This window comes from Panthera pardus, unplaced genomic scaffold (assembly GCF_024362965.1).
Source record: "Panthera pardus isolate Hobbes unplaced genomic scaffold, ASM2436296v1 HiC_scaffold_8, whole genome shotgun sequence".
Lineage (NCBI taxonomy): Eukaryota > Metazoa > Chordata > Mammalia > Carnivora > Felidae > Panthera > Panthera pardus.
Window position 1 is genome coordinate 40636226 of NW_026527013.1, and position 16790 is coordinate 40653015.

Sequence of the window (16790 nt, forward strand, 5' to 3'; positions counted from 1 at the left end):
TTTAAATGTAGTTACTTAAGTTAGTAATTTTTGTCATTTGATTCCTGAATTAACCTATGCTATGAGCCTAAGACTAATTAGGTATTGAAGAGGTTAATCCATAATAATTTTTGTCGTACATTTCTGTATTTAAATTTTGGGTAGGGAGGGAAAGGTTTTAGTTTCCAGAGATACTAGCCTCATAATGTATGAGGTGCAGTAGAACTTTGTTAGATTACATGGGAGTAAAATTGAAATTGCTTTAAATTTCTGCTTTTTTCTGCTATGTATATATCAATTCCATATATTTCTCAAAATTTTGACATAATTACAAATTTTATTAAAATAAAGGTTTAACCTTAGATTTTCTTTGCTACCCAAATAAACATTTTAAGAATAAAATTTCAATGAATTTTCTTCATTGATATGTTTTTTTCCATATTTTAATATCTCTGAAATTGAATGCCTTTCAAACACCAGTAGTGGTGTTGAATTCTTAAAATAATGGGGAATCTTACAGTTGATCCTGACTTAGATTTGGTGAATATAGTCCTGTTATTACCTCTTTGAAGTTTTAGGAAAAGCACATATTTAAGTATATTGGATAGCTCGTACAGTTTGGAAGAATCATTCATTCTTGAAAAGCAAAGTTGAGTCTGAGTATTCAGTATAAGATTGATTTAATTATTGGCATATTTCAAGTTATAAAAAGTTACAAGAAACATAAGTTTATATTGCTTTTATATTTAGTTGGTAGTTTTCAAAAGTTCTTTAAGTTATGAGGATTTGTGAATAAAATCATACCCTTATTTGTAAATGTTAAGAGATTTTACTTTCTAAAAATTTATAGTTGAACAGTACAAAACTTTACAGAATCATGTTGATGGGATGAAGTTTTCTAAATGGACTAATTTTTACAATAACTGATTTTCTTACTGATGTTAGGCATGGAGTGTTAAGAAATGTGGCTGGGTATTTAAAATGTATTGTTTTTATTATAAAAGTAGGATACCCTTTTAAAGCAATTTGAACAGTGCAGTTATTCATAAAAGAAAGAAGTGACAGTTCCTTCCATTTCTGTGCCCCAAGATGTGTTGAATTTTTATATTCATTTCAGTAAAATGCAAAACGGAAGTGAGAATTTAGTAGTAGCTTTAAAAGAGAAAATTCACCAGGAAAAACTGAAGCATACTTGAACGTAAACCTTTGTTTTCTAAGGAATTAAATTCATATTATTCATGAATAGCCCTTTAAAAATACTGCTAGGATCAACTTTGCTTTCTAATACTCAGTTTGAATATTTTTATTTCTCAGAAAGTTTCAGCTTAATTCAGTTGATAATTTTGTTGACTTTAAGCAATTAACCTTTTTATACTTCCCTTCAAAAGAAAAAAACATCATAGATACGATTGGCTGAAATGTACAACCTTCTTCATACTTAATAAATTCATAAATATGAATTCATTTATGAATTCAGCTATAATTTCTGATCTAGGAGAATCATGTTTTTAGGGCTGATGCAGGAACCTTACGTATTTTGAACACTGGATATTTATATTGGAAAAGATAAAATTCAAACCATAATCAAGGGATAAGGTGCAAATAAAGAAGCAAATAGCAATAAAGTTACTTTATTGGCAGTAATCTGTCATACAGAGGTGGTCAGTGTATATAAAAACATACAGGATCTTTGACATTCTGGAGGGTTACATGCAGAGAACAAAACTAAAACCCAAATTGCTTGAATACCATGGGTAGGCTGCTAGATGGAATGATCAAATGGTTCATTTGGGGACGTCCCCTTAGACTTGAATTAATTTTTTAGTGTCATAGCATTTTAAATATTACACCATAAGAAGTAAACTTTTAAGTTGTAGTTTGAAAATACCAAAGAGACTTTTTTCTCAGCTCAGATTTCTACTTAAAGATAGAGCATTAAGGATGTAGTCCTCAGAAGAAAAATAGCTGTTTGAAAGCATCAGATTCATTTAAAACTATCTTGCTTGCAAGCAGGACCAACTGATTTTGGTTCTCTTAAGCCCAAAATAAAGTGAGAAAGGAAGAGAAAGATTTTTTGGAAAGATACTGAGGTAGCTAGAATTTAGAATCACAGGGAGAGTTAAACTACCAAGCCAAGGATAGGACGATGGGGTACCTTGGGGGCCTCAACCATAGAAGTTGCTGGATCTCTCCTTCGGATTCCTGCCAAACGGGTGATTTAGTCCAATAACTTCCATTGTGTGTTCTCGCCATATTTCACATTTCTGGAGGAAAATGTCCAGTTGGTCTAACCCAGGATTAATCCATTTCTTTTTTAGAGGAGGAGGCAGGTAACATGGACAGGGAAACAGTTGGTTCTTGGAGGCCCATCTTTGTGTATTACATCCCTTTCCTAGAAAGTGGCTGGGGAACCAACTCAATTGGTGTATGCTATAATCAGCATATGTGCATATACAGTATCCCCAGTTCATTATACAGGTAAAGTATTAAAATTATTACCTTAAAACTGGTAGGAGATTATAACTGTGACTTGGGGGAAACAACTCCTGTTCTTTTATTATGAGAAATTCATTGTTCTTACCAGGATCTCTGAATTGTTGAAATGCTTACAATTTGAAGGATAGCTTTTGCTTAAGTTCTTATCAGAATGTTCTCATAACAAAAGACAGTTCCCTCCCCAAAGATAAATTCTCTTGCATGATGCTTAGCTTCTTAGTACCTCTTAAGGGGGAAAAATGGTCTGGGGCAGAACGTAAATAGTTGCTTTAAGGGAGTAATAAAAATGCTTTGAGAGAAGTAGAGTAACAAGTTGATTTCTGAGGATTAGGGAAAACTTTGATACCAGAGGCAGTTAAGCTCAATTCCGCTAGAGGGAACAATAAGCAAAGGGATAGGAAAAAGTGAATGGTTATGAAGGTATATTTGGGACAAATCAGAGTATCTTGCCGATACATAGAATTTTGCATTTAGAGAGACCTTAGAAATTATTGAAGGTTTTTTTTTTTTAGCAGAAGAGAGAGAAAGCAGAGCTTTGCCTTGGGGAAACTAGTGTCTAATTCAGGTGAGTTACTGGACTTTAAGATAGAGGAAACGAGAGCTTGAAATAGGGCAGTGTTAGTGGGAATGGACATGGGAGATTCTCAAACATTGGGTTATGGTTCTGTAGACATTATCCATCATTCTCATCTTGCCTGAGTTTCTGTATAGGCTTTTTTAAATGGTTTCTTAAAATGCAGTTTTGCTTGCCCTGTTTAGTGTCTAATCTATGCTACTAGCCATGGGCGTGCTACAATGTAAATAACATGTTATTTCCCTGCTTAAAATTTTTATGCACCCTCCTCCTTGCTTAAGTTAAAATTTAAGATCTTTATTATGTTTTAAGATGCATATGATTGTGTCTCTGCTTAGCGTGATATTCCCCAATTTGCTCCCTTTGTTTTTTTCTGCTTTGCTAAACTACTTACAGTTCTCTGGTGGATCATGCTGTCTCATCTCAGTGACTTTGCTTACTATTGCCTCTCCCTGGAACAGTCTCTTTTCCTTTGTGCTCATCTTTTTAAGATCTGTACTAAGTCTGGAAAACTTTACTCCAGGTAGATAAGTCTTTAGCCCACTTCCAGTACTTTGTGATTGCTTCCATCATTATTGCATGTAGATTTTGTTTTGCTGTCTTTTTTACACTTGATCTTAGCCAAAAGGCTGAGAAGCGATGTTTTGCTGTCTTTTTTGCTTAGATTGTGAATTCTATGAGGCATCTAGACTTTCTTTTTTGTATCTTTTCCTACTGCACAGTAGCATACAGGTGCATATTTGCATTGCCTTTCTTACGTTCTTTCTTTTCTTCTCTTTTTTCTTTTTTTCTTCTTTGCCTGTAACTAGATGTCCTGACTTTCTAGGAGTATGGATTTTGAAGCCAAATGCCTAGGTTAAAATCCTGGCTCTGCCACTTACTAGTTGTGCAACCATGGGCCGGTTATTAAACGTCTTTGTTTCTTAGTTGCCTGCTGATGATAAGATTGATGAAATAATACTGCCTAACTCATAGGGTGGTTGTAAGGATTGAATTAATATGTCCAAAGTGCTTAGACCAGTGTCTGACATTGGTGGTTGTGTGTTTTTATTATATATTGCAGTTCACATATGAATATGTACTCCTTTTGAAAAACAGTTGCACATATAGTGCTTCCAAATCTGTTTGGAAAGTGGTATTTTCCTGATATTTTCCATACTGTAGTTGGGTTGCATTATTCCCACCAAAGCATGCTTCAGGATATTCACCAAATAATTACTGAGCACTGAACTATTTGTCAAACATATTTCTGGTAGTTGTGATATATATTTAGGTGAAGAAATATGTGGGCACATAGTACATGTAGTAAATTGCATGTTATGTGATTGTAAGGGCAATGGAAGAATAAGAAGAGTAAGGGAAATGAGAGTTAAGGGTCAAGAGGTACTTGTAATTTTATTTATTTTTTTAACGTTTATTTATTTTTGAGAGTAAGAGGCAGTGTGAGGGGGAGAGAGACAGACACAGAATTGGAAGCAGGCTCCAGGCTCTTGAGCTGTCAGCACAGAGCCTGATGTGGGGCTTGAACTCACAAAACAGTGAGATCATGACCTGAGCTGAAGTCGGACGCTCAACCGACTGAGCCACCCAGGCGCCCCAAGAGGTACTTGTAATTTTAAATGCAGTGGTCAAAATAAGCCTCATAGAAGAAGAGCATTCCAGGGAGAGGAATCTTCCAGTGCACAAGTCCTTAAGAGTGTGTCCTGCCTTTTCACAGACTAATAAGGAGGCTACTGGAGTAGACTGACCAGAGAGAGGAGGTCAGAGACGTAAAGGGGATTGGAGTTAGCTTATGTAAGGCAGTGTGGACCATTGTAAGGACTTCGGCCATTACTGTGACTGAAATTGGAAGACATTGTGTAGTTTTGAACAGAGAAGTGACATTATCAGACTTAAGTGTTAGGATTGTTTTACAAACGGCTGTGCTGAAAATGCACTTTATGTAAAATAAGCTAGAAGCACAGGTTATTGAAGATTGATAGTAGCTTGGGTAGCAGGAGGTGGTGAGGATTAGTCACCTTCATTATATATATATCTGGAAGGTTTAACTGACAAGATTCCTTGTAGATAGGCTGTGGTGTATGAGAGAAAGAATGGAGTCAAGAATGACTCAAGGGTTTCCCCTAAGCATAGAAGATGGAATTTCGTTACACCTGAAATGGAAAAGGCTGTGGCAGGGGCAATATTTGGGAAAGATAAGCATGTTCAGTTTTGGACATGCTGAATGTTATGTTAATGTGGAGCAGGTGCTTGGATGGATGACTGTGGAGATCAGGAGGTATAGTTTTGGCATATAGATGGTATTTAAAATCTCCAGACTGGATCAGATCACCAAATGTAGATAGAAGAGATAGTCTGAGCTTTGGATCACTCCAGAATTAAGCAGTTTGGGAAACTTGCAAAGGAAAATGAGCAGCAAAGACCAGGGAGTTAAAAGAAAACCCAAGAAAATAATTAGGAAACAGTGATCAGCTGTGTGAAATACTCTTTTAGGGCAACTAAAGATGGATGAAGTGTGAGAATTGAACTTCAGATTTAGCAATATGGAAGTCATTGATGACTTTGTTAAGATCAGATTAATTTTAGTGGTGCGGCTGAAAGCTTGATTGGAGTGAATTTGAGAGAGAGAGGGAGACAACTCTTAAGGAATTTTCCTGCCAAGGAAAACAAATAAATGATGTGGGGGATAGGTGGGTCAGTGGAGGAAAGAGGATATTTTTGAGATGGGAGAAATACTGATATATTTCCATGGTATAGTGGAAATTATTAGATATTAAAAAGTAGATATAAATGTAGTTAGGAGAAAGATGGAATTACATGAGTGATGCTTTTAGGTGCACACATGGAGAATCTGGTAAGTTAATAGATGAGAGAATGTATAGTTCATCTGTGATTACAGGAGGGAATTCAAGGTGTGTGTATATGATCCTGATAGTAGGTGGTTAAATGTGGTAGAACTTTGGAAATTTTGTTAACTGCTTCAGTTTTGTAAGTAAAACAGGAAGAGTCTGTGATGGTGAAGAACTCGATGGGGATTTGAAGAGAGAAGATATAAAATAGTTATCTATAAGGGTCTGAGAGTGAATAAACTAGGGAAATATATTATCTGTCAGCGTTAATAGTGTACTTGAGTCTAACCAGCATGGTGGTGCATTTTTCTATAACTTTTGTCTTCCTCTTTCTGTGCACCGATGAACGGGCACACATGTGGTGGGGATTACCTTTAATCAGTGGAGTTGATTTTGTGAGTACAATGAAGGCAAAGAGAAACTAGAGAGTCAACTGTATGTAAGGGGGTGATTATAATGAGTATTATAATTTAATCTGGGTAATGAAGAGAATATCAAAGGGGAGGATATCCAGGGGAGGATATCAAAGTGGTAGGATTGGTGGATTGGAGATCATGGTGGAATCAGAATTTTTGGAGCAAATGTAATATATGAAATATTTTCTAGTTCATCAAGAACTGTAAAAAATATAGCTAAGGTTTGACAATGCTAGGTGACATATAGATTATTTTTTCCTATTCTCTATTCTTATCTGTTAGCTGCAACACTTCATTTATTTAGTTTCTTTAAGGAAATAGTTTTGTTAATGGTGGAGGGAGGAATATTGGTTAAAAAATTTTTCCTGTCTCTGATGAAGGGAATAAAGACATATTCTTAGGCCAGAGAGATTGCCTGAAATTGTTATAATCTATTATGTGGTAGTACATAAGATTTAGCCCAGCCATTTTGTTATAGTCTAACAGAGGTCTTGCTCACTGTTCCAGTTCTTTCTTAGTAAATGCCACCTGGAAAGCTCTCTGCACGGCTCTGCTGTAATTCGCAGGTGCTCTCCCTGTTCAACTTTCTTGAGGAAAAACAATCATTGAGTGTTTCCTAGGTGTGCGTTACTTTGCTAACAAGCACTCTACTTACAGTAATGTTAATCCTTACAGCAGTTCTGTGAAGTAGGTACAGTAATTTCCATTTTACAGATGGGGAAACAAAGGAGGGATTATCTGTCTTAGATGAAGTGAAAAGTCTGAGCTGAAATTTGAACTCAGCCTAGCTTCCAGTTTATTTTCTTGGTTTCATTATATATAGGTTGACATTTTCAAGAAGGGTTGTCTATTTCAGTGTCATGTGTTTGTTTTCCACACGTTGAGACAGTTCTTGGACCAGAGTATACATTGTTCTTGCACTAGATGCTGTGCTTTTAATGATGTTTTTTCTTCCTTTGGGGAGTATGTAGAAAATAGAAAAATGCTAAGTAATTAGATTTTTATTTAATTAGTAATTTTAGAGTAGCACATAACTTTGGGGCATATTTCAAAACATGAGTAAAAATAATCTGTATGTGATACAGCACAAAAAAAGACACATATCAGACAATTAAAAGCCACTATTGCAAATACTGTTTAAGACTGTTTGAGCCTCATCTTCAAACTCAAGATTCTCCCAAGATGAGGGGCGCCTGGGTGGCTCAGTCGGTTAAGTGTCTGACTTCAGCTCAGTTCATGATCTCGCCATTTGTGAGTTTAAGCCCCGTGTCGGGCTCTGTGCTGACACCTCAGAGCCTGGAGCCTGCTTAGGGATTCTGTGTCTCCCTCTCTCTCTGCCCTCCCCTGTTCACGTGCTGTCTCTCTCTTTCAAAAATATATAAACATTAAAAAAATTTTTTAAAAGATTCTCCAAGATGAAACCTGTGTACTAAAATGTACAGTAATCTCCTGCCACCTGTGGATGTGTAACCTCATTTTTATATTTCAATAACAAATTGTAAAGCCTTAATCATTTACTGTATAGAATATATTGCAGTCTTCTTAGAAAAAACCCAAACAATTACTGATTCTTTGTTTTGCAGCACATGAGTTTGTCTCTGAGTCGGGGTAGAAAGATTTGTTGTTGGTTTTTTACCTCTACCTTTCTCAATATGCAGAAGACTACACCTGAGAAAAAAAATTAAGGTCAGATCTTCACAGCACATTTTCCTGTACAGTTGGAAGTGACTCATGAGGTAGATTTTAATGTTAAAGAACATTTTATTCATTTCTTAAATGAATCCTCTGCATTTTAGAAATTGTCTCTGCCATTGAAAAATATATATGCATATTATTTTATTCTTCAAATTTTGTGAGTCTTTGATCTTGCAGTTAACATTTTCCAGCCTTACTAAATTTCAGGAACCAATGTAGTCCTCAAAAAAAGGAATTGTGTATTGCATTAGTACTAAGTGTGTTTGTTGAGGGGGCAGGTCCCCCCCCCCCCCCCCCCGGTTCATTTGGCATTGTCTGGGGACCTTTTTGGTTGTGATCACTCAGGGTGGGAGTGCTACAGGAAGTTCTGTTATAACTTGGAACTGTCTAGCCCAAAATGTCATTAATGGTAAGTTTGAGAAATTTGATCTCATTGAAGTGTCCTCTACTTTTAGGTCCTGTATCTTTCCACTTTGTTTTTCCATACTCCACTCATCCATCCTTCTAAGGTCTAGCTTACAGTCCCACTTTGTCCTGAAGCTTTTCCTAGATAGCTCTAAGCCTACATTTCATGTTTCCTTTCTTTAGATCCTGTTTTACCATCACTAAATCTCTACAACCAGTAGTTTCTGATGTCTTATTTGTTTATTGTCATTGTATCTTGTTTTCTAAAGTCATATTAGTGGAAGATCAGGTTGTATTTTTTCTGGGCTAACTGTTGTTGACTTAGATGTATAGTATGAGTTGGTAGAATGAAAAAAGGGCCCAGGGCCTACCTAGGCTCTGGCAAATGTAGCAGTGGAACAAAGGACCATTTCCTGTGGATGGGAATTTGGAGTTGTTAATTTATGAATTGTGGTGAAAGTGATAGCAATAGTGGTGAAAGTGGAGAGAAGAGTGACCACCCCCTCCTAGAAGGGGCAGAGTAGATCCACCTCAGCCATTAAGCTAGGGCTATTAGAAAACCTCAGTACCCTCTGAGTTCTGAATTGGCTTTCTTCAGCCTGAGCTGTGCTGTTAGAGATGTATTTTTGTTTGATTTAGCTGTTTTTATGGGAGAGTGAAGGGTTCATGTTTGTATAGTAATAAATTTTAGGAAGATTTTCAGTAAGGGGTTAAAGGTTAGCTCAGAGTTAAGCATAAATCAAGTTAATCAGAATACACTGTTTCTTCAGCTTTTTGTTTTAATTGGTAGGGAGAGATGGGTGAGTGGAGGAAAGTAACTTGACTCTTTAGACATGTTAGAATCCTTATCATTGAATGTAAAAGTTGCCAAAGAAGAAACCCAAGTTCATGCTGAGGTATTACCTGAACGTTTGTGTTACCTCTTGAAGCTTTCTTTTCCATCAGATTGGATCCTTGATGTGTACAACTATCATGAGATTTTTAGTACTCTTTTTTCTTAATGTTTATTTTGAGAGAAAGAGCACGTGCATGTAGGGGAGGGGCAGAGAGAGAGAGAGAGAGAGAGAGAGAGAGAGAGAGAGAGAGAGAATCCCAAGCAGGTTCAGCATGGGGCTTGATCTCACCGTGGTGAGATCATGATCAGAGCTGAAATCGAGAGTCAAGTCGGAAGCTTAAACATCTCAGCTGAGCCACCCAGGCGACCTGAGATATTTAGTACTCTTAATTTGAAAGATTCACTTTTCAGTGTTTGTGTTAGAAAGAAATGTATTGCTTTGGAACAGGTACATATCATGCCACCTTCAGATAAGTGTGCAACAAAATGTGTAACATTTGAAGGGTAATTTCAAAATAGGAACAATTAGATAAATATTTTAGTGTCACTTCAAAATTTATATAAAAACAGTTTTCATTATTTTAAGCAGTCAGTACAGAATGGGAATCTGAAAGTTATGTTCACACTTAGTGTCACATAGTAATTTCCTTTTTCTGTTAGTAAGAAAAATATATTTTAAAGGGATAGGGAGGGACAGTGGTTCTTGATTGGGAACAATTTTTGTCTTCTAGGTAACATTTGGTAATATTTTTAGACGTTTATGGTTGTCACAACTTCTGAGAGTGGGGATTGGGTACTACTGACTTCTAGCGGTAGAGGCCACGGATGCTGCTCAACATCCTATAGTACACAGGACATTCCCCTGTGACCAAGAATGATCAGGCTCACAGTGTCATTGAAGCCAAAGTTGAGAACCCCAGGATGAGAGGATTGCAGAGAACCTGTTCAAACACAAAAGAATGTTTTTGTGAACAGTGAACGTAGGTTAAAATACTCAGGTTTACTAGCAGTGAATGAAGTGCATATTAAAGTGTTTTTCTACTATTAAATTAACAGGAGTTTTGAAAGATTTTAATATTTGAGTGAAATAGGTGTTAATATACTGTTGGCCCTATACAGTAGTACAGCATTTCTGAGAGGCTCTTGAAAGTATGTATCAAAAGTTGCTATTTATATTTTAAAGTTTTGACTCCATAATTCCACTTATGGTAATCTGTCCTAAAGTAATAAAACAGATCCCTCCTTTAGGATGTTAATCACAATTACTTCTCATTGTAATGAGCTGGAAACAAACCTAACTCTTCTTAAAATGGTGGTGATTAAATAAATAATAGTGCAACTATATGTGATACAGATTAAAAATCCTTTCAAAGACTGTTGATCATGTGACAATACCTATATAGTGAATAAGGAGGGAAAGAAGGATATCAAACTAAGGATGCCAAATTTTAATAAATGAGTAGAACAAAGTTTAGTGAAAAATACACTAAAATGTACTTTAATAATGATTAATGAGCAGTTTATGGGCAGTTTTCATTTTATTTTCTATCTGTTTTCTAATTTTTTATGACTGTACCATTGATCAGAAAAAATTGTTTTTACACTCTAGTAAAATTTGATACTAGTCCTATAATTTCTTAGGGTATTTCCTGATTAATCTGTCCTTTCCCATATACCTAGTTTCCTTTTGTGTTGCGTCTATGTCTGGTCTTTCTTCTGTATTTTATTCGCTCAGTTAATTGATGAAGTATAATATATGGTATAATCATGATGAAAAGGGAAGGTTCTCTTGAACTAGTAATTTGTATTTTAAAGTTCTTAAAAATCTTGTCATTTTCTGTAAGCAGTTCACAATGTACTCTTATTTTTGCCATGTGTTTTTGCTCATGTGATTGAATATTCAGATTAAATTTACTTAGTTTTGCTCTCTCCTGTCATGCAAAAATTCTGACACTTTGTCACCTGACTTAAATAGCTGCCTTTTGAAGATTGTTTTATAAGCCTGTCACCTTGTGTGATTGATCAGCCTCCTTAATTTTTTTGTTTTTATTCATTCTTCCCATATTCCCTTTTGATATTTCCAAATGGTGTAATATTTGGTATCCCTTGGAGGTAATAGGCCTCTCCTGTGCTGTCTTGTGTTAGCTTCCCACACATTGTGTGGCAACCAGTGAGGCTGAGTAGGAGTGATCTTAATAGAATTTGGAACTGTAAGAGGCAGCAAATTAAAAGATGGTGGTCACTGGTCACTAAAATGTTTTGGAACCAGCTGAGAAAATAAGAGATGGCTTTTCTGCCCTTGAGCCTCTAAAAAATACCTTTAACTCGAGAATTGTGAGGGAAACATGTTTGTTTTGGAATAGACTTGTAAGTTCCTATAGAGAAAAAAAGTGTGTGATGTTTTATTGAGGGATATCTTCATTAGTGATGTGAGTTGTGCCTTTCTAGAAGAGAAACTGCATAAAGAGAAAAATGGAAAGATAAGAAAAGAAAATGAAGGGAGATGAGGTTACTTTAAAAAGAGTAATAAATTTCAGTAAATTCTTGAGTTAATCTTAGCAAAGTAGATTAAATTGTATTTTATTCTTTGGAAATTTTAATGTGGAGGAATAGATTCTAAAGTTGAAAATGTGTTTGTTTCGTGAGCATCTGTTTAGAACAATTTTATTTTCATTTGAAAAACAAGGTGTTTTTGTTGTTCATTTCTAGTTTCTACTCAACCAGTGAGTACATTCTGAATAAAAAAATTTTTTTTGTTGCCAGATTCTTAATTGATTTGATCATGGCCTGTTTTTTGTGGTCAAATTATATAATATTCAGGGAAGCATTTTCTGTTTTTGTTTTTTTAATTTTTTTTTAACGTTTATTTATTTTTGAGACAGAGACAGAGCATGAACGGGGGAGAGGGTCAGAGAGAGAGGGAGACACAGAATCTGAAACAGGCTCCAGGCTCTGAGCAGTCAGCACAGAGCCTGACGCGGGGCATGAACCCACATACCGCAAGATCATGACCTGAGCTGAAGTCAGCCGCTTAACCGACTGAGCCACCCAGGCGCCCCGTGTTTTTGTTTTTAATCATGTAGTTGTAGTGAAACAAAAAATTGCATCTTTCAACATTCTGCAGAAGTGGTTTTTCATCTTTATATGGTGTAGTAACTTCTGAATTGCATCTCTTGGATCTAATTCTTAAAATACAGTATTTACAAAATTTAGATTATGGGACTTATTCTTGGCTGGTAAGTTAATATACTTTTTGAAGGTCCCCATAGTTTGCTTGTGTGGGCTGTATCTTTTCCGTTAATGTGTGTGGCTGTTTTTTGGGGTTTGTGTTTGTGGGTTTTTTGGGTTTTTTTGTTTTTGTTTTTTAAATCTTGGGTGGATTGACAAGTGGTTAATGGAAAGATGGGGGGAAAAAACTCTTGTGTGTATAGAAATCCTAATTCATAAAGTAGATTATTACTTAGTGGCTTTATTAAAACTATAAAAAAATTTTAACTTAAGAAATAAAAAGCATAAGTGTTCTCTTTCAGTAATCTTCCTTGGTGTGTTTTAGTTGAATGCCTCTGGGGAGCCTAGTGAAATTTAGAGATAAATTGTAGTAACCACTGGCAATTGTATGTTAATCAGAAATTAATATAAGGCCTGTCAAAAATTATAATATGCTGCCTCTGCTCGTTAAACCTTGATTTCCCCTTCCCAAAATAGACCAGGGAATGGAAGAAAGGTGATCGTGCAAATAGCTTTTGTTAATCATCCTCAACAAAATTTTTTAGTATCAATACCATTTATATACCATGTAATTTAACTCATTTAATAGAATGGAATTGTCAGGTCACGTGTTAACTCTGTGTTTAACTTTTTGAGGTACTGCCAAACTATTTTCCCACAGTGGCTATAGCATTTTGCATTCCCTCCAACAATGTATAGATTTCCAATTTCCTTACATCCTCCCCAACACTTGTTACTGTCCATCTGTTTTCATTATACACCCCTTAGTGGATGTGAAATAGTGTCTTGTGGTTTTGATTTGTGTTTCCCTAATGGATAATAATGTTAAACATCTTTTAACATGTTTTTTTGGCCATTTATCTTCTTTGGAGAAATGCCTATTTGGGTCTTTTGTTCGTTTTCTAACACTTGGTGTAAAATATACATAAAAATTTTAGTATTTTAAGTGTATAATTTGGTGACTTTAAATACATTCAGAGCTTGTGCCACCATCTTCATTATCCATGTCCAAGCCTTTTTTGTCTTGCCAAACTGACACCCTGTTCCCATGTAACAGTAACACCTCACCCTTCCCTTCCCGAACCAGCTCTTGGCTAATGCCTTTCTGCTCCTTGCCTCTTTGAATTCATTTTAGATCCCTCATATAAGTGAAACCATAAAATTTGTTGTTTTGTGTCTGTCTTATTTCATGTAGCATATTATGTTCAAGATTAATCAAAGTTGTAGCATGTGCCAAAATTTCCTTCTAGTTTAAGTCCTAATAATATGCCATTGTTTGTATATATACCACATTTTGTTTATCCATTCTTCTGTTGACTGATGGTAGTTTCTATCTTTTGGCTATTGTGAGTATTACTGCTTTGTGAGTTGGTGTACAAACATCTTTTGGGTATCTACTCAGAAATGGAATAACTAATCATCCAATAACTCTTTGATTTTTTTTTTTTTTTTTTTTTTTGAGAAATCACCGTCCTGTGCCACGGTGGCTGCATCATTTTGCATGCCCACCAGCCAGTGCACAAGGTTTCCAGTTTCTCTACATCTTCAGCAGAGATACTTGTTATTTTCTGTTTTTGTTTTTGTTTTTTTGGAATGCAGTCACCCTAATGGATGTGAAGTTCTGTCTCATGGTTTTGATGTATGTTATCGTAATGATTAGTGATGCTGAGCATCTTTCCATGTGCTTATGGGTCATTGGTATATTTTTGGAGAAATATCTACTCAAATACTTCACCCATTTTTTTCACTGGATTGTGGCCCTTTCCCTGCTGAGTTGTAGGAGTTGTTTTTACCTCCTGGATAGTAATAATACCTCATGGGGGAGATTATTTGCAAGTATTTTCTTCCATGTTGTGGGTTGCATTTTCACTTTTGTTGATAGTGTCCTTTGAGACACAAAAAAGTTTTGATTTTGATGTAGTGTAATTTTTTTTTTTTTTTTTTTTTTTGCTGTCACATAATATTGTTGACGTCAACAGTGACTGATTTTGAAATGTCTTGGGAACGTATACGAAACCTCAGCTCACACTGAAAAGCATTTTCTAGAATTTTCATTTTTTGTTTTGAAGTTCACATTTTATTGTTGACCACAAATATTTTAGTTCTTTCTCTTCAAGTCATTCATTTTTGAGAAAATGTCCACCACATTCTCTTGTTCTGAAATAGCCTTATTTGTTTGACAGTCCTTTCAAGCAAAAATGGCCTTCTATGATAGCAGCTAGTTCCACTGGCAACAGTATTCAGCTGTTGTTCCTTGACGTGTCTGTAGTATTTTCCTATGCAGCAGCAGTTTTTTTATGTATACTTTTCATTTTGTTACTCAGAATATTAGAAAGATGTGTATTCAAAGGTTGAGAATTAATAAAATGAGTAATTTTTTTGTTTTATTAAACATTAAGTGAAAGGGTTTTTGTTTTACTGTGAATTTGGTGGTGAAGAAGATGATGACTACTAGTAGATACAAGTTTTGTACTGTTACCTTGATTTGTGCTTAAGTATCTTCATTTTCCCACTGCTCTTTTTGCACCACCAAGACAAATATTAACACGGTAAAAACAAAAAAAAGTTTGGCCTCTTCGACTATACTTTGAGAATAGCTGTCCTGGTTTTTAGGATTGTGGATGGAAGGGAAAGGTGATCGCAGATTAGCATCCCCCTTATTTTGCTTAAGATTGATCTGCTGCCACTAATGGTTTTACTTTCTGTGTGGGGAATTGGTTCACATTCCTGATTTTTGGATCTCCTGGAATTTAGACTATTTAGGCAGGTAGCATCCCAATTTTTTTTTTTTTTTATATTAGTGGGAAAATGTGAGAGGACAGGAATAAAAATATATTTATATTAGTAAATGAATAGATATTAAAAGCACATAAAGAAATTATGTATTTTTACTTTGTAGATACATATTGTATAGAACCTGTGATATATATACTTTGTTAAAAGACATAAGATTCTGAAAATACTAGCTGAAAGTTAAAGGAGAAATTGAAGTTTATTTTGCTGTTTAACATAGATAAAAGACAAGAAGCTTAGAGTGTAGTCATTTTGACTTCTTTATTTAAAATTACAAATGTGAACTTGCTCTAATTTCTAATAACCTATTTAAGATGGGACAGTAACACCTCCCTGGTTAGGTTTGTTATGAGCAGTAGAGTCAAAACAAAACTGTTTTAAAATGCTAGTAATGAGACATAGCACACAGTAGCCTTTCAGCCTGAGGTAGTTCTTTTTAAAGCTTTTTATTAGAGATTTGGGTGTCGTTTGGGTCAGGAGTGGGGAGAATTGGACATAAATAGTTTGGAGCTTCTGAGTCAAATTCATCAGATGCAGTCCTGGTATATGTTACTGAAAAAGATACTCTCACTGCTACTTATTCAGATCTTCATTTTGTTACCATTCGTGTCATGATAAATTCTGTGTTTGTGGTTTGTGTTGAAGAGTTATAAAGCTACATGATACTGTTTGTTTTGTTTTTCTTTTTGTTGTTTTTTTTTTTTGCTTATAGGATTCAGTGGTCCCAATTTAAAGGCTATTTTATTTTCAAACTGGAGAAAGTGATGGATGATTTTCGAACTTCAGCTCCTGAACCAAGAGGTCCTCCCAACCCTAATGTCGAATATATTCCCTTTGATGAAATGAAGGAAAGAATACTGAAAATTGTCACTGGATTTAATGGGTATGCACTTAATACTATTTTAAAGGTTTACTTTTTAGCAGAACATTATGGATTTTTATTTACGCTTTGTTCATTGATTATCCATTAAATAAGTTCTGTGTCTTTGGTGACATTTAGTAGTTACTGATTTTTAGCTTACAAGTATTTAAAATAATTACAGCATTTTAATGTATTTAATTTGTTTAACTTGAACTACCTTTATGGGTATCATTGGCATTTGAACTTTAAATGGGTATGACAGTGAAAACATTGAGGAAATATGTTAGTTTTTGCTTTCCGTTTTATATGTGATACTATAAGTCATTAGACTTTATCTAGAACCTGTATATCATTGAGATAAGTGACACCTTTTTGAAAATGAAAAATAACAATTTATGTACATATTCCCCTTGGAACTTTTTACTTAAAAAATTTTTTTTGGAGTTCCCCTTTTACTCCCAAGTAACAAATAACTGTTCTTAGCCCTTTGTAAAACATTGCATTGAAAAGATATACTGCACTAAAATAAAACTACTATTTTAAAAAATGTTGCTGCATGTCATATTCTGTGTCATTTTAATATTTTTCTTTTTAGGACTTTGTATTGGGGTTCCTTTTGAAGGGAAGAAGTATTTGTGAAGTTGAATTGTTCAGTATT

At 35.1% G+C, this 16790-nt stretch overlaps 1 protein-coding gene across 1 annotated transcript in view; it reads left to right on the forward strand.

The window, feature by feature from the left end:
• The window catches only part of PPP4R2 (protein phosphatase 4 regulatory subunit 2), a 53214-nt gene that overhangs the window by 19355 nt on the left and 17069 nt on the right, over positions 1 to 16790 (forward strand). The window contains exon 3 of the mRNA XM_019428448.2: positions 15983 to 16153. Coding sequence (XP_019283993.1) covers positions 15983 to 16153 — 171 coding nt within the window. The remainder of the gene's footprint in view (positions 1 to 15982; positions 16154 to 16790) is intronic.